Raw genomic sequence first — 27,356 nt, forward strand, 5'->3', positions numbered from 1 at the left:
ACTTGCTCGAAATCTTTCTCGAAACTTCTCCAAAAGGCTCTTACATTGGTACTGTGTACAACCTAAGTAGACAGTTGATTCCGCAGCTGTATCACACCAGGAAAGAAGCAACAACGAAAGATGGTGACGCGTGCGAATCCGTTACTGCGGATTAAGACTGCCTTATTACAATATGGTTTAATCGGGCGTCAAGCTAAGTCGGAGGAATGAAGTACATGTTCTTATTTACCTTTATTCTTCATGCTGTATTTGGTACATTTGTTTATACTAACCTCGGATAATTATTCTATGACTGCATGCTTTATAAACGTTTTACAAAAACTGTTTTGGGTGCTGTTCTTTAACTGCCTTTCTGTCCGTAAACCATATCCTAAACGAAGACCTACATCGTAGCGCATTTCACTCGCTGGATACAATCTTTTTCACAACTTAAAAAAAGAAACCTTCGCTTTCTCTTTTTCCCTGTGCATATCTTGCTTTATGACCCAGGAATTGTTGTTGTTGCTGTTGGCCTCATAAATTAGCACATACCCGCAAATAGGACGGGAATAATTGTCGCATGTGGCCATACGGAGTATAAGAAGAAAAAGTGTCGCGCACTGAGCCACAATCATCATTAGACAGAATCATTCCTTTTATGGTCTCGCTATTCACCCTGGCCAATCCCTCGCCGTGGGTATGTGCCATTAACCCTGAGGACATCATCATCATTAGAATTGTCCGTGCAGCTGAGAGCGAAATGGAATGCCACCGGTCGCCATTGCCTCGGGGCTACCTCTGCTGAACTGCGAGAAGCCCAATCTCCACGGTGCTACATCCCGGAAGCTGGCGTATACCAGGAAGGGATGAAGCAAGACTTGGACATCCTGTCGGAGGGTGAACTGAGCCCGTGAGTTCCCGAAGGGAGAACTTCACCGACGTAGAATACATGTTCGCCAGTTCGATTTCATGGCGGATCATGCGAAACGATATTTAACTTCCTTAGGTAATAGGAGGAGGAGGAGGAGGAAAAGCTTGTATTAGGTTTGGCTTTGTTTATGGGGTTTAACGTCCCAAAGCGACTAAGGCTATGAGAGACGCCGTAGTGGAGGGCTCCGGAAATTTCGACCACCTGGGGTTCTTTAACGTCCACTGACATCGCACTGTAGACGGGCCTCTGGAATTTCTCCTCTAAAGAAATTCAACCGCCGCAGCCGTGATCGAACCCGCGTCTTTCGGGTCAGCAGCCGAACACCATAACCACTGAGCCACCGCGGCAGTTAAGTGTGCTCGTCTTCCTGAGTGGAGCTCATAGTCTAGGCATCCATGTGCCGCCGCGACCCTGTAGGCCCGTCAGATCAGCTGCCGCTGGTCATGCGGGTTCGCGCTGGTCAGAGTGGTCTCAGAAACAAGGGCTCTGAGCCCATAGCCCCATTGGCCACCGCTATCTTCTCGGCAGCCTCAATGAGCCGGCGCTAGTCGGTCGGCTCCGTGCTGGACACGGCATCTTCCCAAGAGGAAGGCGAGGGGAGTGTTGTGGTTTGTATTGCGCAGGCCCAAACGGAATGGTAGAGTGTAGTTAGATGTTGTTGACAGCTCTGGCATTTGTTCGGGTGGAGGGTTGGGAGGAACATGTGTTTGTGATACAGCTGAGGGTACGTGTGAGTCTGAAGTTGACGCCATGTCACAGCTTCGGTCTAGGAGACCGACAGAGAATATTCGCAGAAAACACTGCAAAGAATCACTGGAAATAATTTAACGCCGATGGTGATAACTTTTTAGCGTCAGGACTCTAGCAGGGTTAGGAAGTAAGGCAGGAGGGGAGAGTGCCGTAAACGACGGGTTCTGTGCGCGGTAAGATTTCGCAGCTCACGTATTATTATGTAGTAAGTGGAAACTACAGCTTTGACCTCGGTCTCTCCAAAAGTAGTTGTGTGAAGTCGGACCTAAGTCTTGTCTCCTCTTACGATAAAAGAGCGGAATAACTTGCCTGTATGCTAACATTGATACTGCCCCACCTGCATGGTTATTCCCTGTTTTCCGGGTACCTTTTCTGTCATTTTTGCGCTATGTTTAGTCTGAAACCTAGATGCCCAAGTTATTGACAGACCTGTTTAGTGTTCTTGAATTTTTCCCTCTGTTATGCAGCTGCGTAAACCTTCAAACCTTGTGATGTTTGTTTTACAAGTTTAGAATTATTTTCTTTTTTGTTCATATTCAATCTCCTCCCAACAACGCCCAAATTAGGGTGCTTTATAGGTACTGGAATTGGTGTATTCACATAAGAGGTCATGACTGTAGTTGCCAGTATTTCGAATGAAGAAAGCATCAAACAGTTCATTTTCCAAGTACACTCCTAAGACGAAGATACTTTGAGGGTGAAATAAAAGCTTGTATTTAAATTTAGGGCGGCGCAGCGAGCTATGCGAAGAAAAATTATAGCTGTATACCGTTAAGAGACAGCAAGAGCGCCGAATAGGTAAGAGAACATACTCCAGTTTCTGTTATCGAGCTGAAATCAAGAACAGGAAACGGCCTCAGAGAGGTGATGCAATGCTGATTGTAGGTAACCGATGGCCGCTTAAGATTCCAGAATGGTTTGGTTTATGGTTTATGGGGTTTTCTCAGGCTATGAGGGACGCCGTAGTGAAGGGCTCCGGAAATTTCGACCACCTGGGGTTCTTTAACGTGCACTGACATCGCACAGTACACGGGCCTCTAGAATTTTGCCTTCACCGAAATTCAGCCGCCGCGGCCGGGATCGAACCCGCGTCTTTCGGGTCAGCAGCCGAGCGCCGTAACCACTGAGCCACCACGGCGGGGCCAGAATGTATTCAAGGGAAGACAAGCGCATTGAAGTGGTTGTAGAGAATCAGGTGGACGGATGGGATTCGGTAGCTGGCGGAGACAGAGGAGCCGTACCTGGCACCTGATATGGTAATTAGAGATATGAAGGAAAGGCCTAGTTTATGTATTTGGGCTGAAGAAGAAGAAGATGATGATGATAATTTGAGATGCTAATAAGGGAGTAATTACTCATTGACTTCCACCCAAGCGCAGCCATACGGCTACTTCTCAGAAACTTCGCAGTTAAAGAAAAATTTGTCCTGGTCCGGGGTTCGAACCCGGGACCACCACTTCAGCGGAGCAGTCGCTCTACCAATTGAGCTAACCGGGACGGCAAGCTTATAGTAGGGCGAGAGCGAATTGATAAAGAACTCGAAGTGGAAACAGTGTTGCCCAAATATTTAGGGATTCCCCTAAATATTTGACCAATTTGGGATGCTGCAAAAAATAAGGCTAATGTGAAGCGGGGAGCCGGTTGCAGTGGAGAATGTTTCATCAGCGTTCTCATGGTCGCGGTGCTCATGGAGGGCTTCTTCCGTGGAAACACTTTTCTCCTTCCGTGCCCCGCAGTTTCTCGGGCGAAATCCTGAGCGGGGACACGAAGCACAAACACCGGCAGCCGAACGACGTGCTACCCCTGAGCCTGGCGGTCAACCAGGGCGTCGCACTGGTCGCCCTCGGAGCTCTCGCCTCTCTCGGCGCATGGCTGTTCGCTGAGCCTGACGTCATCGGTTCGCCTCCGCGCAAATGCCCGGCCTGCGAGGTGAGCTGTGTATACCCTTTTGACGCTGCGTTCAGGACCGCGATATTATTCGTTATTTGGAACATAAATAAAAACTGTAGGGGACACTCAACCCCACATTAAGGTTTGGTTTGGTTTAGTTTATTGGGGCTTAACAACCCAAAGGAACTCAGGTTATGAGGGACGCCGTAGTGGAAGGCTCCGGAAATTTCGACCACCCGGTGTTCTTTACCGCGCACTGACATCGCACAGTACACGGGCCTCTATAGAATTTCTCCTCCAAAGAAATTCAACCGCCGCGGCCGGGATCGAACCCGCGTCTTTCGGGTCAGCAGCCGAGCACCATAACCACTGAGCCACCGCGGCGGCCCGGCATTGAGGGTATTACGCGATAGCGTAATGGGTTTGCCGTATATGGGGAAGGTCGTTCCCTACTTTACACTCATAGATCCCTGGAAGTATTCATGCCCCTCCTGGCGCTGTGCTACAGTGGTCAAGCTACGCACCACTGCCCTGCGATAACAGGCGCACCCATCGGTGGGCCTTGTGCGGCCCAGGTTCCTCTTTCTGAGCGACCAATCATTAACTTTCCCCTGCCACGGTGGGCCAGTGCGCTCACTATCCGGTGGGCGGCAGGTTGTGATGACGCTGCAAGGTCACGTGACCTATTTGGCCCACCTGCCAGAGCCGTGCTCGTTATTCTTCGCTCACAACGCCGACAACGCCGACACCGATATTCTGGTGAACGGGGCCTGTAACGCTTTCGCGTTAAAACTGCACGCGAGATGAGGCGCACAACTGGCCGCGTTTACATGAATGCGACAGCAGCGCATCGCATCAACTTTTTAGCGCATCGTATTCATGTAAACGGTGGTAATGCACTAGGAAAGCGCATCGCATGATTGCGCCAGACGCGGGCAGATCGAGAATGGCAAATCGACTTCAGCGGTGAATGGAAACAGGTTTGGAGGTGTCCCTGCTCCTTCTTTTCGTGCCTACACGATACCCCCAGCCGGATAACAAAGCAGACTTGGCTCAAGATGGGGGTCACTGGACCCCTCTGCCGCGTGCAATGGGCGAAGCATTGATGCTGTACGTGTAAACAGTAGCGCATCAGCTCCACGGGATACGCTAGAAAATGCGATGCGCTGCTGTCGCATTCATGTAAACGCGGCTACTAATCGTTAACGGGGCGAGCGCAGACTTTCCGCTGGAGTTTTCAGGAAACAACACTGCCTTCCTAGCATGACCAACAGTGCGCATGCGCAGAAAATACCAGTGACAATCAATAGCGCCCCCACAATCATCTCGTCGAACCGAGAAATTTCAACTCGTTACTCAATATATGAATTGAAATCTCGCTAGCACTATTGTCCCGACCGTATTCGGCTACCTTGGTGGCTTGAATTCCTCCCGCCGTTTGGTCTTTTGCATAGCCGACGAACTTTGTCAACCTGAAAAGCGCTACTTAGTCGCTGTTGTAGGATTCGCAGCTTTCTGGTAAACGTTTCTCGGTATTCGGTTTCAAAGACTTCTCATGCTCTCGTAGATGCTTGTAATTGCAGGGTTCCGTCCGGTTTCGTCCGGCCTGCCGTAAAAGAACCCCAGGTGGTCGAAATTTCCGGAGCCCTTCACTACAGCGTCCTTCATAGCCTGAGTTGCTCAGGGAAGTTAAACCCCAATAAACCACACCAAACCAAACTGTCCGGCCTGCATAAAGCATACCGCAGCTAATCGGATGTTGGGGCACTGCGCCCGTTAAGCATAGCGCACGCATATTGTTGTATTTAATGCCACGTTCGACATTTATACTTTCTTTGTCCTTTAAGAGAAACGAACTACACAGCCTACACGACGTTGTTTCCTTCTCTGATTACCTTTTCCTGTGAAATGTCCCGTCTATCCGTATCGCATGCTCCTTTAGTATTCCTTAATTTGGGCGGCAGAAAGTTAGGTGGGCGGACGAAATTTAGAAGTTTGCTGGAATAGGGTGGCCGCTGCTGGCAAAGGATAGGCCTAATTGGAGAGATATGGGAGAAGCTCTTGTCCTGCATGCAATGGGCGTAGTCAGACTAGCGATTAATTTGAGGTCAGCGTGAGAGTCCTTTGTTCTGCTGTGGGCGCAGCAGACACGATGACAGCCTCTACATGCCAGAACTTGCGCTAATAATGCTACAGCAGTAGAAGCCTCATTTGGAAAAAGTCTTCTGTCATAAAATTCGCCGATTGGCTGCAGGGAAGTGACGACACCAGACTGAATAATTCGCATTGGCTCGAGTGAGAAAACGTCATCAGACCGGACCTGACGTCACCAGATTCGAAGTGAAATCACTTTAGTTGAAAGCATAAGCAAATTCTAATGCTAACGCATAGCCGACACATATTGTAATTAAAATTTTTTGGAGTTCAGTCCGTTTCTTAATAAGAAGGGGCGTCTTATCGAAACGCAGGAGGCCGAGGCGTTCCTGGACCGGGTGTCCGAGCCGCGGGTGTCGCCGTGCGACGACTTCTACGAGCACGTGTGCGGCCGCTGGGGCGCCGCGCCCTCCTTCGAAGCGGCGCTGACGGCCGAGGGGCATCGTGCCCTGCGCGACGCGCTGACCGCCTACCCACGGGGCTTCACGCGGACCTACGCGACATTCGAGAAGCTTGCCGCTTACTACCGATCCTGCTACATGGTAAGCTGCAGGCCTCACGGTGATGCCACTCTAGGCGGCGTAACGCTGGAGTTCTACAGGGACTGCGCGCGGTATCGCAAGTGCCATGACGCTTGTTCCACAGTTAGCGGGTTCCACAGTGGTTCCACAGTTCACATCCAAGCACATGGCAGTATGCGGATTGGAGAAGAGAGCAAAGTTAAAGCGTGGATTTAAGGGAGGAGAGAGAGACTAGTATGTAAAGTGGAGCCAGAACCCAAGCTAAAAGCCGCCAACTGTAGCCATGCCATTTAATCTTGGCGCCAAATTTGTAGCCAGATAGAACAGAAGCGATATGATGCATACAGTTGTCATTACAGAACGCTGCATAACTGAATTTTGACTCAGCGCAAGAAACAGAACAAAGAGCTCGAAATTTTGGCCTTTTTGCTTGGTCTTCAAGCCACATGTATGTACGTTGATAATAAATAAATGAATTATTTATTCCTCATTGCGCGTATATAGTAATCTTGAGAGTAATGTTGTCATATTCTAGACGGCAGTTGAGTCGGACATTGAAGCTGTTGTGTTTTGAAGACGCACACTAAACTCTATTCGTGGAATCGCCATTGGCCACGGTAGTTCGATTTTATAGTGCATCAGTTTTGAAGCGAAAATCTTCACTCACTACGCTAGTCAACACATTGCTTCGCGTGAACCGGCGTATATCGGAGCACGAGTGACGTCACGCACGGCGCAGGCTACTGCGCATGTGTGCCGCCGCTTGTCCTCCTCGCCACCCTTTGACCTCTCGCCGCAGCCGTGCGCAGTGCGCATTTGAAAGGAGGGGTATATAAGGCGCGCTTGCCCATAGAACAGGCGCACTCTGCAGCGTGCTATGCGTCATCGTTTGACGTTCGCCGCAAGCGCGTGTTTATCGCGGATCACCGCAGCTTTTCGCTTCGAGATATCCAGGCTTAACCTTAGCTAAGCCCCAGCCAATTTTTTTTTGTGAAGTCCACACAGGACAACACGCACTCAGCATCAGCTTTAGAAACTGTAACTGGTAATTCGCCATGGGCCTGGCGACACGTGTAGAAAAGGGCATTCGCTGGAATTGTCTTTGTTCGATGCCGCTGCGTGCCATAAACTCAGTGCACGATAATTGTTTGCAGCTGCCTTCTAACTCTCAACTCGATGAACGAGCATCCAAAATTTGAAGCTTCAGCTTCAGTATGCCTTCACGGCTCTTCGCGCTTTCTATGTCATCAGGATTGTTGGCATGCGGCCCCTGAAGTGCAGACGAGGTATTTGGAAACCGCTGCAGGAGTTGTAACTGCCATTTGCCTCAAGAACTGGAAGCAGCGCTCTAACGGCTTCTTGGTCTTGTGAAATCATCTCTCTAAAGATGTCATCTTCTTTAGAGTCACCCTGCGCTCACGTGTAGGCTCCCTAACTCGCTTGGTGTGTTTTAAAAATATGGCTAGTAAATGCGCCAAAACAGACGTTCGAAGTAAGCAGAAAGTAGCCAAGGAGCCGGACCGAAATGTTCATCGCTTCACAAAGCAGGCTGTTGGGCGAGTTGATGTCGATCTTTCATAGTTACAGCTGGAAAAACAGGACAAGAGAGAACGACAGAATGCAGCGCTCTGCTCTGTCGTCCTTTGTTGTCCTGTCTTTCACGCTGTAACTATAGAAGATCGCTAGACAGTGTCGTACATTAGCCAATTCGGAGCAAAGTAGTCACCTACGGCAACCTTGCCGCTCCCTCCCCCGCGCCTCCGAACGAAGACATATTTATCCTCTTTTTTTTTATCTGAAAATAAATTTTGAAACATGCATTGCACACACGAGACATATAAGACTAGACATACCTCAGCATGCTTGTAGTGTGTCAGCTCTGAAGAGCGCCTTCTATGTTACCAAGTGTTCGACTGAAGCTCTTTTCACGGAGGCACTGCAACACTTAGGCTACCACTTGTTGCTCCACGCACAATGCTCGAACAGTAAAAGAATGTTTCGCCTACTTTTCCTTCTAATTGGGTGACGTAGCACTTCTTCAGAAGCATCGGAGGCTGGCATTTTTATGGCGCTTCAAAAATATTTAAATATACTGTTCGACGCCATGGAACATTGAAGATTCAACAGGACTAATAGAATCCGATTTTACAATTGGTAGAGGTTTAACGTAATTAAACCGCGCAGACGTGCGAAAGCAGGTGTTCATTATTCAATAGGAGGGGGCACTTACGCTCTGTCTTAAAGGTATGACGTGATGTCGTTAGTGGTTAAATGGCCATATATGCAGAATTGGTCATCAGCTAATTAACATTCATAGGTAGCGGCGAGTCCTCTTATACTACCAGCGCACTGGCGCGGCGGTTAAGCGACGCGCCACTGCAGTGGCAAGTGGCTCTTTCCGTCGCAGCCGCCGGTAGGGACTGTGGGATCCACGCTACTCTTCCCCAGCACCCTCTCGCGCAGCTGGCGCGATGCTCTTCCGAACTTACCCGAGCTTATTCGAGTCAACTGTGTAATCTCGGGTAGTAACTCGGGTTGCTAGCAAACGGCACAATATCGGAAGAACGTACAGCTGCCCACAAACGCTTTCGGAACGCCGAATCCAAGAAAACCGCCAGTTTCCTATACACCTTTGCATTAAGGGCTGCCGGGGCACTGCCATATTGTTCACTGGACTGTCGTGAGCAGCTCGCGCTAGTGCGGGGGAAGCGGTGGTGGAACCGGTTTCCGACAGTCCTGAGAGAAGGCGTTTCGACAACTCCCTCGCCCAATGCAAAGGTCTATATCCTGTATTTGTACATAGCGTGTATTGCCGACCTACCCTTATCCTTTCTTCTATCGCTCCCCTTTTCCTCTCCCTGCCCCTGCCCTTTTATTCGCCCTAGCCACAGCTCAGGTGCTTCAGGCTTCGATAGCAGATGGCAAGGATGGCAAAATCTGTTCCTTCCGTTTTTATTTATATTTTTATAATACCAATTTAACAGCAACTAACAACAACGTCAATTCCCCGCTGACTAAATGTGGAGCCAGGCACTGACTGAGGGATGCATTGTACAGGTGAAGCTGGGAACCAAAAAGCACACCCTTCGATTTATGGTTGCATGCTAAGGCTGCCCAGTAATTAGGCGCTGCTGTAATTTTCGTCTTCCAGAAATTTTATGTGCATCTGTACGTACTTACCTGTACGTACAGGGGCCAATAAATTTTTTGGAACACGAACAAAACTTAATTACTGGGCAGCCTAAGAAGATTATGCGGTCCACACAGCACTAACCATTTTCACAAACAATAAGGCAGCACAGTGTCCAATACGTGTCACTCCGAGCCTACTCATTTCATGTCGCTCTCGAGGCTTTTGCAAACCGAACGGATTCGCAGTAACCCTTCCAACTGTGTCGCTCGCAGGACATGGAGAGTCGGCACGACATTGTCTATTTCGTCGAACGCTTCTCGGAGACCACCGGTCTTCGCTGGGACACGCTCATCGCCAAGAGAAGCCCCCACGAACTGGTCGACGTGCTCGTCGCCATGAGCGCACGATTCGCCGTCTCAGTGATCATCAAGGTCGTCACACTCGAGCTCAAGTACAGCTTCGTTGTTTCTCCGCTCGAAGACGACCAGCTGATCAGTGCGTCGAAAATGACCGCGCTGCTTGAGAAGGTGATCGTCCTGGTCAACCGCTCTCTGGAAGGAGATCCATTAGGAATCGCGAACCGGACGCAGGAACTCCATCGGAAGGTCCTGGAAGCATACAGCAGCCACGACCGCAACGAGTCCAGACTCCTGGGTGACGCCAAGACCGCCCTGTCCCACTTGGGACTCGGCGACACCGCGAGCTGGCTGCAAGCCGTTGAAAGACACACTCGCTTGAACGTCACCAATGACTCGACGGTGGCCGTGGACTCTCCCAAGCTGCTCAAGACAAGCCTGCAGCAGTTCGCCCTCGCTGACGACACGGCCCGCTCGGTGTACCTGTTCGCGCACGTCGTGAATGCCGTCACAGCCGTGTACGACCTTAACGTCATGGTAGACGGCCGGCCGGATATCGCCAGCGAGACGTGTCTGCTGCGGCTCAGCGCCAAGGAACTGTCCGCTGCTCGGCGCTCCTTCGAAGTCTCCACGCTGGCTCCGCAGCGCACCGTGATCGCCATTAAGGAGATGATGACCCTGGTCACGCTTCAGCTCATCAAGCGGGTGTCCCTCAATCGGCGCGTTGAGACCTCGGCGCGCATACTGCTCAGCCAGAGCCTGCGCTCTTACTCTTACAAGAGCGTCTTCTCGGGACCGTACCTCAACATGAGCCGACTGGAGAGCGCCTATAAAGCGTTCCCCGCCATGCCTAGCCTGTACCAGGAGAGTATGTGGCACGCACATTTCCTGGTGCCCGAAGAACTGCTCGACACTTGCTTGAATGGCAAGCTGCTCGCCGACGTGAGCCAGGAGATGTGCCTGTCCCCTTACGTCCTGCTCCCGCCCATGGTGTACGGGGAGGCAGACAAGTTCATCAACTACGCCTCTCTGGGCTTCTTCATGGCCACCAGAATCGTGCACGCCTTCCTCTCACCCAAGACGAGGACCGAAGAGGAAGATCGTGCCGTAGCCTCACTATTGGAGACGGCGGCCGAGTGCCACAAGAAGGCGGGTGACGCCAAGTACGCGTCGGACGTGGTGGACGCCCTGAGCTTCGCCCTGGGGCTCCGCTCCGCCCTAGAAGCGTACAGAACCTGGGCGGCGTCGGCGCTAAAGTCGGCGGAGAAGACCTCCATGCTGCGGACGTTCTTCCGAAGGGCCTGTCTCACGGTCTGCTCCGAGTCGCCGTCGGGACACACTCCACACGGGGGCAGCTACGGGCGCTTCAGCTCCAGACAGGCCTGCAACGTCGCCGTCAGGAGCATGCCCGAATTCTTCGTCGCGTTCCAGTGCAGGATCGTCCACAATATGAGCAGGAACGGCATCTGCACTTTATTTTAGATTTTCTTAACATAATCTTCCGCATACGTACCGGCGAGATTCGCTTTGAGGAGGTGTTTCGGGGCTGAAGCGGCCATGTATAGTTGAAAGTGTTCTGTAAAATGTATACCTCGGGTAAAGGCTCGATAACCTGTAAATGACAATAATGTTCGCGTGAAATGGGGTGCTCGAAAACCTATCCAAAATGGCTCTGTGAGCGTCCAGTGCTACACTGTCCATTGTCGATGTGACCAAGGTGAACTACGAACCCGAGGCCCTGCCTTTCATAGGTTTCGTCAAGGACCGAGAAAAGTAACACTGAACAGCCTCGATTACAGACAACATTGCGAGCGTTTTTATTTTCTGTCTACGTGCTTCAAGTCCTGCGCTTTGTTTAATGAATACAGGGCTGTCGACGGGTTCATGAAACCCGCCGGCACTTGGGAGTGGTCCCCTGGATAGAAAGTGGCCATTTATTGCTAAAGTGGCCAAGTTATTGCTAATTTGTTGTATGGCTGGTGTTATCACGCAGCGATGACCACACTTGCTTTTTACCAACTAACCTGTGTCTATTTCGAGTTCAGTGCACGTCCTGTTCATTTCCTGTCTGCGTGTGTGTGTTTCTTTAGCGCTGAGGAACTTTAAATTTATTTAGTTGATTTAAGATGTCTTCAGACTGGGTGCTATGGAAAGGAAAATAGGTGAAATGTTAAGGAATCGAAAGTGGGTGAAGTCGGTGAGGGAACAATCGCGGGTTAATGACATCCTTGTTGAAATCAGGAGGTAGTGTGCTTGGGCAGGGCATGTAATGAGAAGGCAAGATAACCGCTGGTCCTTAAGGGTAACGAGTGGATACCAAGAGGAGGCAAGCGTAGCAGGGGGTGGCAGAAAGTTAGGTGGGCGGATGAGATTAAGAAATTTGCTAAATACGGTGGGCACAACTAGCAAAGGACGGGGTTAATTGGAGAGACCTGGGGAGGACTTTGCCCTTGCCCTGCAGTGGGCATAGTCAATATAATGATGAAACTGGGAGCAGAAATCATTGTATGGGTATGATAAGAAACCGATTAATGGATTCTATAATAGCATTCGGTTATTCACTGACAAGAAGAAACCGTCGAATTCCAACGATACGAAATAACTTGGAGCAGGAGAAGCAGATGTAATGGCAGCAACGATATGCTTCACCATCTAGAACGTATAAGTGTGATCCACCGTAATGGCCGTCATCTCAGAGGCCTATAGTCACCGGTAAACAAACAAATGACGCTGGAAAAAGGCCACAAATGACGCAAGACCACAAAGTGGCGGGCTTAGTGAAGCAAACGTCCGAGCGTCAGCTGCCGACGTGTTTCAGCTTCCTCGTCTCGTTGAGAGGTTACCGAATTAAATTGAAGATCGATAACTGCGCCATTTTCCTGTTAAGAAATCTATGGCAAAGTTGAAGTCCCGGGAACAGTGGTCGAGTACCGTGAAGGTTGCCAGGTACGTTTCTTTTCGGACCGTTACCCTAGACCTGCTTGCGCCAGTCGGCGTGATCAAGTGACCTCCGGCAGTACGAAGCTGGGGGCCCGTACAAGGCGTAGCCGCCTTATTATGAGTTGTTCCGAATGCCCCACTTAGAGTAGTCGCCACAGGTATCCACGAACGCTGTTACGTCGGTTCCGTCGATTGAAATGCTAAGGATCAGAGGTTGCAGTTGTTGGGGGGGGGGGGGGGGGGCAGTAACGTCGCTGGGTCCGGTCACAACTGCGGTGCGGCACGAATTGGTTTCGTTTCAACGGAGAACTGGGGCGTCAAAGCGGTTTATCGGAGTCTTTAGTGTCGGAGCGTCGTGGAATCGCACCGCCGCCTGGTTGCAGCGGGGGATATCTTGAACGTTTCGCCGACGCGAAACCTCACAGCAAACGTTGCCGCTTCTAGTTTTCCCGACGTCGTATAGATGTCGCGGAGAGGAAAAAGGACGCGGAAAAAGCGACAGGGAATACTGACAGAGCACACCGAATGTGGCGGCCAAGTAAGTAATCGTCAATATCTGGGGGGCCACTGACCGTGTTGAGGTCGTGGCGCGTTGGCGCTAAATCACGGCAGACCTATTCGTCGGGAAAGGCAGTTGCGGTACACGTGACCAGCCTCGCAGCAATGGTAGCACAGATGGTGATGATCGGCAGTGTGCCATACGTTGCTTTTGCGTGGGCTGGCACGACGAACGGCTGCGGCGTATGCCATTGCCTGTGGCAGTTTTGGTTGGAGAAGTTCAGGTTGCGTGAGCGCCCACTGCACCTCTTCCCGAATTAAATGACACTTGAGGCGTCTGTGTCATTGAAAACAAATTCTGGAGGTCCTCGCGTTCTACTCTCCGTATGGTCTCACGGGACACGGCATGGCCACCAGCGTCAACGACGGCGGCGGCCTTCAAGGAGGACAGACGCTCGTACTTCTTGCATCGCATCTCTAGAGACTTCTCCATGGAAGTGGCCTCTTAATTCTGCCACGGTTTTGGGGGTTTCGCACTAAGCCAACCAGAATTCACTCTTTGATGCTCCACATCAGTTAAGAGTTTTTATTGCGAAAACACTTCTTCACGAGGTCAAACCAGCTCACCGGTTTGCGGGAAGCGTGGCATTGGGAAAACCATAAATGCATAAACACTGCCGCCATTCGGATTAGAATCCTCGACGGCGCGAGAAGATAGGCTTAGCTGCTCAGTGCACGAAAGCACTGTGCTATCGTCGCATTCGTTCAGCCTCACTAAAACACTCTCGCGCTGTGCATTGCACATCATGCTCTTCATCAACACCCTCTTTTTAATGCAATTAGTCTTTATTTGCCCTCTATATATAAAAATTTTATTTCACATACAACGCATGCGACAGAGGTTGCTTTTTGTCATGGACTACAAGGAGCTGGTCTCATTTGCTTAGCTACTAAATTTCATCCTTTATGCTCGGAAAAGCCCCTTAAGCGAAGCATTTTAAGGTCCCTATGTTGCATAGAATAGCTTGCCTTGCCATCTGCCTGCTCCTCCTCACAGATTTAGCCCTTTTTAGGGCAAGAGCGTTGAAACCCATTGCATCATCTAATATGACAAGCTCAGAGAACGGGGAATTGTCATTAGGTTCTACACGTAAGAACCTGGCAGCATTCAGGACCTTTTCTGATCATACTATACTTAAACTACGCAACTATTCACGCCAGATCAGAAGCACTGCTCTTTCATAAAAATTCTCGAATAGCAATTCAAACCAAAACAGCAGTTCCAAGCAAAACATCTGAACAAAAGAGATACTTAAGCCAAATAATAATTCCTTGCCCTGACGCTACAAAAAAAATCCCAAGCCGAGCATTCTCAGTTCCTTAGATTTAGTGTCGCACCATTCTTGCACTCTAAAGGCCTAGCTTCTTCTGCTCTCTGCCTATTCACTCTCGCACATAAATTTAGCCCTTTTTGAGCACACGAGGGCTCCAAATCGTTCATTCAACTAGGCGACCAAGCAAGTAAGAAAGCAGAGAAAGCAGGGCGCCATTAACTTCTACATATAAGAACCTCGCAGACTTCAGCTGTCTTCTTTACCGAATGGTAACTGAGCAACTTCCCCGACCAAGGGGCGCAATTAACTTCTACTTGTAGGAACCTCCCAAACTTCGGCTGTCTTCTTTACCAAATGGTAACTGTGCAACCTCCCTGACTATGACGCGCCATTAACTTCTACATGTAGGAACCTCGCAAACTTCGGCTGCCTTTTTTACCAAATGGTAACTGCGCAACTCCCCTGACCAAGGAGCACCATTAACTTCTACATTAACCTCGCAAACTTCGGCTGTCTTCTTTACCAAATGGTAACTGTGCAACCTCCCCGACTATGACGCGCCAATAACTTCTACATGTAGGAACCTTGCAGACTTCAGCTGCCTTTTTTGCCAAATGGTAACTGCGCAACTTCCCTGACCAAGGAGCACCATTAGTTTCTACATGTAGGAACCTCGCAAACTTCGGCTGCCTTTTTTACCAAATGGTAACTGCGCAACTTCCCTGACCAAGGAGCACCATTAACTTCTACATGTAGGAACCTCGCAAACTTCGGCTACCTTTTTTACCAAATGGTAACTGCGCAACTCCCCTGACCAAGGAGCACCATTAGTTTCTACATGTAGGAACCTCGCAAACTTCGGCTGTCTTCTTTACCAAATGGTAACTGTACAACCTCCCTGACTATGACGCGCCATTAACTTTACATGTAGGAACCTCGCAAACTTCGGCTGCCTTTTTTACCAAATGGTAACTGCGCAACTCCCCTGACCAAGGAGCACCATTAGTTTCTACATGTAGGAACCTCGCAAACTTCGGCTGCCTTTTTTACCAAATGGTAACTGCGCAACTTCCCTGACCAAGGAGCACCATTAACTTCTACATGTAGGAACCTCGCAAACTTCGGCTGCCTTTTTTACCAAATGGTAACTGCGCAACTCCCCTGACCAAGGAGCACCATTAGTTTCTACATGTAGGAACCTCGCAAACTTCGGCTGTCTTCTTTACCAAATGGTAACTGTACAACCTCCCTGACTATGAGGCGCCATTAACCTCTAGATGTAGGAACCTCGCAGACTTCAGCTGTCTTTTTTACCAAATGGTAACTGCGCAACTCCCCTGACCAAGGAGCACCATTAACTTTTACATGTAGGAACCTCGCAGGCTTCAGCTGCCTTTTTTACCAAATGGTAACTGCGCAACTTCCCTGACCAAGGAGCACCATTACCTTCTACATGTAGAAACCTCGCAGACTTCGGCTGTCTTTTTTACCAAATGGTAACTGCGCAACTCCCTTGACCAGATCAGTTCCAGTTCAGCTTTCGTGATAACATTTATTCACAAAAAGTTTCAATACAAATTCGAAGCAAAACAACATGTAAAGAAAGCACAGCAAACAAAAATTGTGCTTCAACTTTTTAAAGCAAACTAACTACTGAGAGAAGAAGCACTATGAAAGAAAAACAAAAAAAAACTACAAACTAGAAAGTAAGGCATTGGAAGATAGAAACTATTTCTCTTTTATTTTGTGATAAAAATAATTGTTAAACCAATTTAACGACAAAAAATAAAGCACCTGTAATTTAACCACAATGCCTTACTCACCATTTTCAGAGAAAAAACAAAGGGCCTTCAGCCACCATAAAACATCACAGATGTTCCAAGATGAATTTGAAACAGTAAAATGCGGAAACAAATTTGATTTTTGTTGTCAATACTTTTTTCGACCAAAGTACTAGAGCGAGGTGCTCCATTGACTAATTACCGCATCACAAGCATGCATTTTTCAAAATTGTTACAATGAAGTCAAGATCAAACATAATTGCTCATCAATAACCCCGTGGGGCACCTAGGGATCATTAATTTTCAACAGGAAAAGAGAAAGAAAAAATCAACATGAGTGCTTCTCTAGCCCCACGTATGAAAGAAAATTGTGTTAACGTCAACACGAAATGCACAACACCAATTGGTTCAATACTTCTGTGGCTTTAACACGTTAGAGAACACAGTTCTACCTGGATTACATGCAGGCATTCCTAACCTGAGGATATTGTTTAGTGTAAGAATACATATGTTAAGTTTAGTTAATGGGGGCTTAACGTCCCAAAGCGACTCAAGCTGTAAGGGATGCCGTAGTGAAGGACTCCGGAAATTTCGGCCACCTGGGGTTCTTTAACGTGCACTGACATCGTACTGTACACGGGCCTCTAGAAATTGGACCGCCGCGGCCGGGATCGAACCCGTGTCTTTCGGGTCAGCAGCCGAACGCCATAACCACCGAGCTACCGCGGCGGCCTCAAGAATATTGATGTGTCATCCTAACTCATCATTACATTTCACTCAATATGATCATAAGAAGAAAATTAGCCACTGACCATAAATGTAAAATCAAGATATATGGTTCTGTGAACTAAATGAAGCAAGCCCAGTCATAGTTAATTAAAAGACTAGCGCATAAAACTAGGACATAGACAGAGAAGGAGACATGACGAGCGCTAAACATTGTCTTTGTCCTAGTTTTATGCGCTAGTCTTTTAATTAACTATGACACACCAACTAGCCCAGCTTTCCGCCTTGAAAGCCCAGTCAGTCTGCTTCACTGAAACAGGACACAAAAAAAGCCTGCCATGAATACAAGACTTGTGACTACATGCCTACGTGGCTAATGAAAGATTTCAGATGCGTCCTGACATTTTTGAATTACAATAAAAAGTATACACATCGAAAACAAAATAGTTTTTCCTCCACTTTCCTGACTGACGAGTGAAGAAATACTAATTGGCCATCACAATCCACCAATCACTCGTGACGTTTTAAAAAAATAACATGATTAGGAAGACCATGAAATCATACTAGGATGTCCTTTTATGAAATTCATGCTTTAGAACAACCAGAAATACTCCCACACCAGTACATAAATCCCTGCTGTGAAAGAGTACATGTCCTTTATCTAATGCAACCATTCAAACGCGTCCTTACATTTTTCAATTGCAATGAAAAATATGTGCATCAAAAACAAAATCGTTCTTTCAACCACTCTCCTGAGTGAAGTTGAAAGAAATACTAATTGGCTATCACACTATCACAATCTGTCGATCACTTGCGACATATTAAAAAATAACCATTCACTCGTAGTAGGATGTCTTCCTGTTAGAGATTCATGCACTAGAACGATCTGAAATACTGTCATAACAAAACAAAAATGTCAGCTGTGAAACCCTGATGGGTGATGGGCGCATTCATGGGCAGTATATGCCATGTGGCTCAAAGAAATCACAGAAGAATTATACTGGCATTCTTGAATTGCGATCCGTTCATTATAGAAAACAGCTCGAAATCACAATGAAAAATTATTTTAAGGCAGGGAACGGGAAACAAATCAAGCATATATAAAAAAAATCTAATCGCACAATACAAATTCCAATCCACTGCTTCCCTCAGGTAAAGGCATTTTCAGATGAACTTTAAATCAATGAGCTCTAATGTCGAATCAGCTCCCACATCCAATATCTCTCGCATCAAACTCTCCACAAGCAATCATCTGACACATCTCCATAGAGTCCTCATGTGAAGAACAACGTACTGGAGGACCATGGTAAGCCTCAACCCATTCCTGCTTCAATTAGACGCCGATGCTCGGTTCATGAACTCCCACGGCGACTCAATGAGCTCTGATACCACGCGGAATCACCCACATCCAAGACCTCTCCCATGAACCTCTCCACAAGCACATCCGACACACCCGTCACATCGCTAGTGAGTGCTCTTGTGAAAAAGGAAAGCTTACTAAAGGGCCACGGTGTAAGTCTGAACCCATCACTGTTTCAGTCACACGCGATGCTTTGTTCATAGCTCCCACGGCGACTCAGTGAGCTCTGATGCCATAAAACATCACCCACATCCAAGGCACGAACTTCTCCCCAAACAATCATCGGAACGCTTACTAGAGGGCCATCGTCTAAGCTTGAACCAATCGCTGCTTCAATTAGTTTGGTTTGGTTTATTGGGGTTTAACGTCCCAAAGCGACTCAGGCTATGAGAGACGCCGTAGTGGAGGGCTCCGGAAATTTCGACCACCTCGGATTGAATTTTCCGGAGCCCTCCACTACGGCGTCTCTCATAGCCTTAGTCGCTTTTGGACGTTATACCCCATAAACCAAACTAAACTAATTGAAGCAGCAATGGGTTCAAGCTTAGATCATGACCCTCTAGTAAGCGTTCCGATAATTGATTGCTTCAATTAGACGAAGGTGCTTCAGGCTTCTTAAACTCTCACGGTGACGTGCGGCGGTCGATGGTCGATCGCACACACCCCTTAGCCCCTTTCCCTACCCCCCCCCCCAGATGCTCTGCCAGGAAGAGGTGAGAGGACGAAAAACCCCTCCACCTTCCACACACCAGGCGCCAGTCGTTCAGAGGTAGAAGAGGGTGGAGTGGAGGCGCTCGTGGGGTGAGTTGTGCAGCGACTGCCCTGCCAGGAAGGCCAGCTTGTGGGCGTACTGGCACGGTGCAGGCACGCGGATGGTGCCGGGCCAGTTGAAGTACAGGTGCGTGAGCTTGTAGGACAGGCGCTGCATGTGGTCCGGCTTGAGGCCGGTGGTGTCGTGGATGACGTTGTAGTGGGTCGGCGCCACGGTGCCCTGGCGCACGCTCTGGGACACGAGGAAGAAGTCGTAGCGCTCGGGGCGCGTCACCTCGCTGTCGACCACGGTGCCCGGCGGCGGGTTGGTGACGTCGCGTCCCGACAGGAAGAAGCGCGTCGACATGCGCTTGGTGACCACCACGAAGGCCAGCTTGTGCTCCACGCCCGGAAAGAGGCCCCGCAGCGACATCACGATCTGGTCGATCTCCCACTCCTTCACCTGCGCAGCGCACCCGAGACACGCCTCAGTCGCGCACGCTGCTGCCGCGCGATTTCTTTGAACTGTCTATAGGTTGCCAATAGACTCTTGTCTACAAAGTCGATAGACCTCCTACAAACTAATCTTGCAGACTAGTCTATATGCAATACTAAACCTATAGGTAGTCTATATACAGCCTAAATCGATTTTTGGCCATACACTTCTAGTAGTCCTTTGTCTATAGACAGTCTATAGATTATGGTTTGGTTCAGGTTTATGGGGTTTAACGTCCCAAAGCGACTCGGGCTATGAGAGACGCTGTAGTGAAGGGCTCCGAAAATTTCGACAACCAGGGGTTCTTTAACGTGCACTGACATCGCATAGTACACGCGCCTCTAGATAAAGGCTTTGTGCATTCACTACACCACCTCGGCCGAACGTTATGCGTGATCCACTACTGGATTTCCTGAGGCTGCGAAGCGCCAGCTATGACGTACTGCAATCGAGCACGCGGTTGCGGCATCACATTTCCTACTTCTCCGCCTTTTCACGGATACATGGCTCTGTCCGCTGTAACTATGAGGCCGCATCATCCCCTAGCGGGCACGAAACGTAAAAACGTTCTCGTGTTCTGCAATGTGAGTGCAAGTTAAAAAGCAGGAAGGTCAACCTGGGTTTCAAAGGTCTACCGGTGACTGTGCTAAATTTATGCCACCATCCAGGGCAGGGGAATATCGCATAACCGTTACCCCACTTCGCCGTTAGTGGTACGAGGACTCGCTACGACCTCATTCATCTTGGCGTAGTTGCGTAGTAAAGAATATGAGTAGACGGGCCGTAGAAAATAGACTCACTCACTACGACCTCATACATTTTGGCGCAGTTGCCTAGTAAAGAATAGGAGTAGATGGGCAGTAGAACACAATGGACTCGCTCTCTACGGCTTCATACATTTTGGCGCAGTTGCATAGTAAAGAACTGGAGTAGACGGGCAGTAGAAGACAATGGACGCACTCACTACGACTTCATAGATTTTGGCGTTCTTGCCTAGTAAAGATTTGGAGTAGATGGGCAGTAGACAATAGACTCATTCACTACCACCTCATACATTCTGGCGTCGTTTCGTAGTAAAGAATTGGAGGAGAAGGGCAGTAGAACACAATGGACTCACTCACTACCACCTCATACATTTTGGCGTTCTTGCGTAGTAAAGATTTGGAGTAGATGGGCAGTCGAGGACAATGGACTCACTCACTACCACCTCATACATTCTGGCGTTCTTGCGTAGTAAAGATTTGGAGTAGATGGACAGTAGAAGACAATGGACTCACTCACTACCACCTCATACAATCTGGCGTAGTTTCGTAGTAAAGAATTGGAGAAGGGCAGTAGAACACAATGGACTCACTCACTACCACCTCATACATTTCAGGGTAGTTGCATAGTAAAGAACCCGAGTAGACGAGCAGTAGAAAACAATGGACTCACTCAATACGACCTCATACATTTTGGCGTCCTTGCGTAGTAAAGATTTGTAGTAGATGGGCAGTAGAAGACAATGGACTCACTCACTACCACCTCATACAATCTGGCGTAGTTTCATAGTAAAGAATTAGAGTAGAAGGGCAGCAGAATACAATGGACTCACTCACTACCACCTCATACAATCTGGCGTAGTTTCATAGTAAAGAATTAGAGTAGAAGGGCAGCAGAATACAATGGACTCACTCACTACCACCTCATACATTTTGGCGTTCTTGCGTAGTAAAGATTTTGAGTAGATGGGCAGCAGAATACAATGGACTCACTCACTACCACCTCATACATTTTGGCGTTCTTGCGTAGTAAAGATTTAGAGTAGATGGGCAGTAGAAGACAATGGACTCACTCACTACCACCTCATACAATCTCGCGTAGTTTCGTAGTAAAGAATTGGAGTAGAAGGGCAGTACAATACAATGGACTCACTCACTACCACCTCATACAATCTGGCGTAGTTTCATAGTAAAGAATTAGAGTAGAAGGGCAGCAGAACACAATGGACTCACTCACTACCACCTCATACATTTTGGCGTTCTTGCGTAGTAAAGATTTGGAGTAGATGGGCAGTCGAGGACAATGGACTCACTCACTACCACCTCATACATTCTGGCGTTCTTGCGTAGTAAAGATTTGGAGTAGATGGACAGTAGAAGACAATGGGCTCACTCACTACCACCTCATACAATCTGGCGTAGTTTCGTAGTAAAGAATTGGAGAAGGGCAGTAGAACACAATGGACTCACTCACTACCACCTCATACATTTCAGGGTAGTTGCATAGTAAAGAACCCGAGTAGACGAGCAGTAGAAAACAATGGACTCACTCAATACGACCTCATACATTTTGGCGTCCTTGCGTAGTAAAGATTTGTAGTAGATGGGCAGTAGAAGACAATGGACTCACTCACTACCACCTCATACAATCTGGCGTAGTTTCATAGTAAAGAATTAGAGTAGAAGGGCAGCAGAATACAATGGACTCACTCACTACCACCTCATACATTTTGGCGTTCTTGCGTAGTAAAGATTTTGAGTAGATGGGCAGCAGAATACAATGGACTCACTCACTACCACCTCATACATTTTGGCGTTCTTGCGTAGTAAAGATTTAGAGTAGATGGGCAGTAGAAGACAATGGACTCACTCACTACCACCTCATACAATCTCGCGTAGTTTCGTAGTAAAGAATTGGAGTAGAAGGGCAGTACAATACAATGGACTCACTCACTACCACCTGATACATTTTGGCGCAGTTGCGTAGTAAAGAATTGGAGTAGATGGGCAGTAGAAGACAATAGACTCGCTCACTACGACTTCATACATTTTGGCGTAGTTGCATAGTAAATAAGTGGAGTAGAACACAGTGGGCTCACTCACTACGATCTCATACATTTTGGCGTAGTTGCGTAGTAAAGAAATGGAGTAGACGGGCAGTAGAAGATAATGGACTCGCTGACTTCGACCTCATACATTCTGGCGTAGTTTCGTAGTAAAGAAATGGAGTAGACGGGCAGTAGAAGACAATGGACTCAGAATTGAGAAAAGAATCACAATCAGAATAAAATGAAAACTTGAATCGACTGGTGAGATAAAGAAGAATGCTATCACATTTCTTCTGCGTCAATGAAATTGATTGGTCTAAGTCTTTCTCGAAATTTTAAGAACTAACTGACACGGTATTAGCATCGGCCAGCTACATATCTCTCATTGCGACCAGCTGCCTAACCTTAACAGTTATGCAGCAAACTATCAGAATTTAGCTAAGAAACTTACTTGTAAACATGACTCGTTTCTATTTGGCTGCTTGCCACCACTGCCGTTATACTGCAAAACGAATACACTACGCCTGCACCAGGGGTGTAGACGGGGGGGGCTCGGTGTGAGAACACCCGCGGTAAGTTTCTGAGCGTTCACTGGATCCGCGCCGTCACCCTGCTTTCGGCCTTTTTTTTTTCGTCCATTCTATTTACACACCGAGTCAATATATTAAAATGTAATAACGAGGATAAAAAGAGTGTCGGTTTGTCGACACAAATGGTTCTTATTCTTAAAGCCAGGTGGGGCTACTAAGCTGAAGTTACGAAGCATCTCATGATGTTTGAGTAAACTGATGTGATTTTTGAAGTCTCATCTCGGAGCTACAACTTCGCAAGATCAGTTCTTGGGGTGTGCACTTCTCAACATTCACCGGCATATTTTTGAAGCGAAAAGCTGCTCTACGAGGGTCGGAGCCGACCTTCGCGTATGCCGTATGCCGCGACCCAGTGACGTCACGCGCAGCGCAGGAGGCGACGCAGCCGCGCGCTACTGCACATGCGCGTCGCCTCCTCGCTGTCGCTAGAACTGCGCGCTTCGCCTCATCGCCCACCATTTGACGTTTCTTTGCAGCCGGCAATCCTCATCTCGGCATTCCTGCGAGCAGTTTCAACCGCGCCGATTTCAGTCTCCTCCTCCGCCTCCGTATAGGCAGTGTGTGGACGGCCGCCAAACCCAGCATAACTGAAGCGTTTCGCTTCTATATCGAGGTTTAACCAGAACTAAGCCACTGCATAAATTTTTGCAAGTCGAGGAACTGCACTTTCGCATTTTTCAGTTACCGCTGGTGGCTTCGACTGGATGTGTAGCCTGAACGCGAGCAGAGACACTTCTTTCCTACTTTTTGTGCATAAGAATGCGGAGGTGAACGGACGATTTAGCGTAATGTTCGGCTTATACAGTATGTATTGTCGCGATCACATTTTAGAAGCGCCCTTTTTACTCGCCCGACAGTTCCGCTTTGAACTTCAACCAGCGCGCCCTATTTCTGTGTTTCAGTAATTATTCAGGAATGTTGTGGTACATTTGCATTCTTCGTTGTTTAGTCTCGAAAAGACTGATGTACATTGTCGCGGCTCTATAATCGGAAGTGATAGTTATAGAAGAAAACTCAGGGGGGCACTTTGTTGACCTAAAGTGCGGTGAGACGAAAACCTTAAGCGCGGTGTTGCTGCTTGTGTCACTGGTCTGTGGTTAAGATGTTAAGCTTCGCCTCTAAGAGTGGAACGCGACAGCGTCTTGTAACGCTGCCAGGGAGTCCACAGAACGCCATCGCCCGTTCGGCTCTACACCTTGCTCGTCGGTAAATTGGTTTTTGAGCAAAGGTAATGAATGTATCCGTCTCGCATATCTCGTTGGACACCTGAACCTCGCCGTAACCGGAAGGGAGGAAGATGGGAATGAAAGAATGCACCGTATTTACTAGACGCGGCTTTGTTCATTTCAAACCATCGAGCTGCATTTACGGAGTGGTTAGCATGCTCGTATCGCACTCCGGAGACCCTGCTTCGATTCCCCAACTCGACCAATTTTCTACTCTTTCACTTATTTATTTGGTCTGACTAGAAAGGTTAATTAGGATAATTGGTTAATTAAGCAATTAACTAAACTCAGTCCCACTTACTTGGAGCATCACTATACCATCCCTTTAATTGGTTGCATGGTTACTAGCCAATGCACAATTGGCCTCATTTGAAATTCGCGCACTGTGACGTCACGACCAATTTAAACAAGGCCAGCGTAGCTGCGGCGTGACGGCGGCCACCCGAGGTCTCGCTATGGCTTTCGGAGTGTTGCAACAAGAGAGTCACTGTTCTTCCTCATCGCACGACTTATGGGACTCCTTTTAATTGTAGGGATAGTTCACCCAATTATACATACCTTGTCAAGTCGGCCTTCTTTTTCATCCTTTACACTTGTCCTCAAACGATAATAAACTATCGGGAAAATAAAATAAGCTTTTTTTTAAAGCGCCTCTGCGGCCGGGCGCAGGTTCGTACGCATGGGGTACAAGTTTAGACAAACCCCATTCGTTTATGGTTGCCGACTTTGTCGGGCAGGAGGTTAGAGTATTATGCGAAGGTACTGCAAATAGCCGCAATTTTTCTGTTTTCTCATGAAAAAATAAATATTCTTTACAAATCAAGTCCTCGGATTCCTGTGCGCACTCGTGATATATTCCAGTGAACGAAGCAACTAGCTCTTCGACTTTATGAAAGTAGAAAAATGACTGATATTTTTCGGGCGCAGACTCTTTTCATTATTTTTTACTGGTGGGATGTCACACCTCGAAAAGTATTTCTGGCTACGTCACTATGCAGCATCTGCATTTTTTTTTTATTTCCACAATACTGCAGACCACAAATTGTGAGCCCGTCGGGTCATTTTGTGGACGCAGTCGCCGCGGTATGTAACCGGATGCCACGCAACTGGCAATTCTAACTCTACATGTATGGCTCTACCTAGCCACCGCCCCGACGCTGCCGCATCTTTTCTGATCTGCACGCTGACCCGCCTTAAAGTAGGACGAGGGTCTTAAAACTAACTTTTTTAATTATGGCTAGAATCTCAAAATTTTGCACACAGATGTATTTTCCTTTTCTGATTCTAAAGATGTAATCATAATTGAGCTGGTGCTCTTATATCTTACAAAGTCTAGAATGTAATTAGGTAATTTCTTACGCAGCATTAATAAATTTTCTCATTGCCTTTTGTTGCTTTCAACTGCATGAATTGGTCGCCAGAGAGTTCCCATACCCGATCACATTTCTCGTTTTTCTCTAAAGACATGCCATCCTGATATACTATGTCGAGAGTAAGAGGTAATTGTAAATTGCTATTTATATGTGGCCTAAACAAAACAGTAAGCATGTCATCAGGTATGGGAATTCTCTGGCTATCAATTCATGTAATTAAAAGCAATAAAATGCAATGAGAAAGTTCATTAAAGCTGCGTAAGAAATTACCTAATTGCACTCTATAATTTAAGATAACTTTTGATCTAAGACCACCAGCTCAATTATGACTACATTTTTGAAATCAAAAGAGAAAAACACATCTGTGTTCAAAATTTCACCAGATTATACCGCAAATAAAAAGGTCAGTTTTAAGACCCTCGTCCCCCCTTAAGATGTGGCGCGATAGCTAATGGGTTAGTGCCCATATATGCAGAATTGGTCTCCGTTTAAAATTCATATATCCCTGGGAGTCCTCATACCACTCCTGGCACAATAGAGTCGAAATTCTAGAGGCCCGCGTACTGCGCGATGTCAGTGCACGTTAAAGAACGCCAGGTGGTCTCGACATTTCTGGAGCCCTTCACTACGGCATCACTCATATCCAGAGTCGCTTTGGGTCGTTATACCCCTATAAACTATATAGGCAGTGTGTCAGCCGTGCGCTGCAGCGTCTAGATCCACGCCCACTGAAAGAAACGAACACTGTCAGCCACTGGCCGAGGCGATCGTCGGCGGTGAAGGGCTCCAAGGCACTGCTCCGCTACTTGCGAGCTTCTTTCTGGCCTGCATGATAGGCTGTGACAGTAACGGAACGCTGGCTCTTCACAATGACCAATTTTCTGTACTCTCTTTTCTCTCTCAAAATATATTCCCCCCCCCCCCCCCCCCCCGTCACTGTAGTGTACCAAACCGGTTATTGTTCCCGTTAACCTCCCTGCCTTTCCTCTTCTTCGTCCTCACTCCTATAAACTATAAAGCGTGAACGCCATCTTATACGGGTACCCCACGCGCGCACACACACTCACACGCACGCACGCACACACACGCACACACACGCACACACACGCACGCACACGCACACACACACACACGCGCGCGCAATTTCCGGAGCCCTTCACTACGGCGTCCCTCATAGCCTCAGTTGCTTTGGTTTATGGGGTTTAACGTCCCAAAGCGACTGAGGCTATGAGGGACGCCGTAGTGAAGGGCTCCGGAAATTTCGACCACCTGGGGTTCTTTAGCGTGCACTGACATCGCACAGCACACGGGCCTCTAGAATTTCGCCTTCATCGAAATTCAGCCGCCGCGGCCGGGATGGAACCAGTTCCTTTGGGACGTTAAACCCCAATAAAACAAACAAACACGCGCGCTCGCACGCATACAGATTTTCGCTTAATGGGGCAGTATTCGCAAAGCCAGGAAATGCCAATACAGTTCACTCGCTGCAGTACAAAACTGCACATTGCAAAAACTGCAAAAACAACAGGTTTGGAGCAATGTTGGGAAGCTAAAAGGGTCCGGAGTGTCTATCCAAAACGACTATTCTGCAGAGACAGTTAAAAGGCGCAAATTACTCTGGCTGAGTGCAAAAAATGAAGTTGATAGCGGCAGGAAGGTTTCCCTTTTGCATGATAAACTGCGAATTGATAACACCTACTACGTTTGGGACGATGCATCGAATACACGTGTTCCTGCACCTATCAGAGGAGGCGAGGCT

General features: G+C 48.1%; 2 protein-coding genes across 3 annotated transcripts in view; one reads left to right on the forward strand and one right to left on the reverse strand.

The window, feature by feature from the left end:
- The first annotated feature begins 742 nt into the window (after nt 1-742).
- Nucleotides 743-11,441, forward strand: LOC149366767 (uncharacterized). The gene is made up of 4 exons (XM_089571732.1): nt 743-889; nt 3,397-3,589; nt 6,019-6,246; nt 9,631-11,441. Exons 1-4 carry the CDS (start codon nt 846-848, stop codon nt 11,194-11,196), a joined length of 2,031 nt encoding a protein of 676 aa, XP_089427858.1. The 5' UTR covers nt 743-845; the 3' UTR covers nt 11,197-11,441.
- Nucleotides 11,442-18,865: 7,424 nt separating this feature from the next.
- The window catches only part of LOC149366768 (piwi-like protein 1), a 40,862-nt gene continuing 32,371 nt past the window's right edge, over nt 18,866-27,356 (reverse strand). For both annotated transcript variants that reach the window (XM_089552275.1, XM_089552266.1), the window contains exon 7: nt 18,866-19,566. In XM_089552275.1, coding sequence (XP_089408401.1) covers nt 19,117-19,566 — 450 coding nt within the window. In that variant the 3' untranslated portion in view covers nt 18,866-19,116. The remainder of the gene's footprint in view (nt 19,567-27,356) is intronic.

Source organism: Amblyomma mixtum, chromosome 1 (assembly GCF_055824585.1).
Source record: "Amblyomma mixtum isolate Tamu chromosome 1, ASM5582458v1, whole genome shotgun sequence".
Classification (NCBI taxonomy): domain Eukaryota; kingdom Metazoa; phylum Arthropoda; class Arachnida; order Ixodida; family Ixodidae; genus Amblyomma; species Amblyomma mixtum.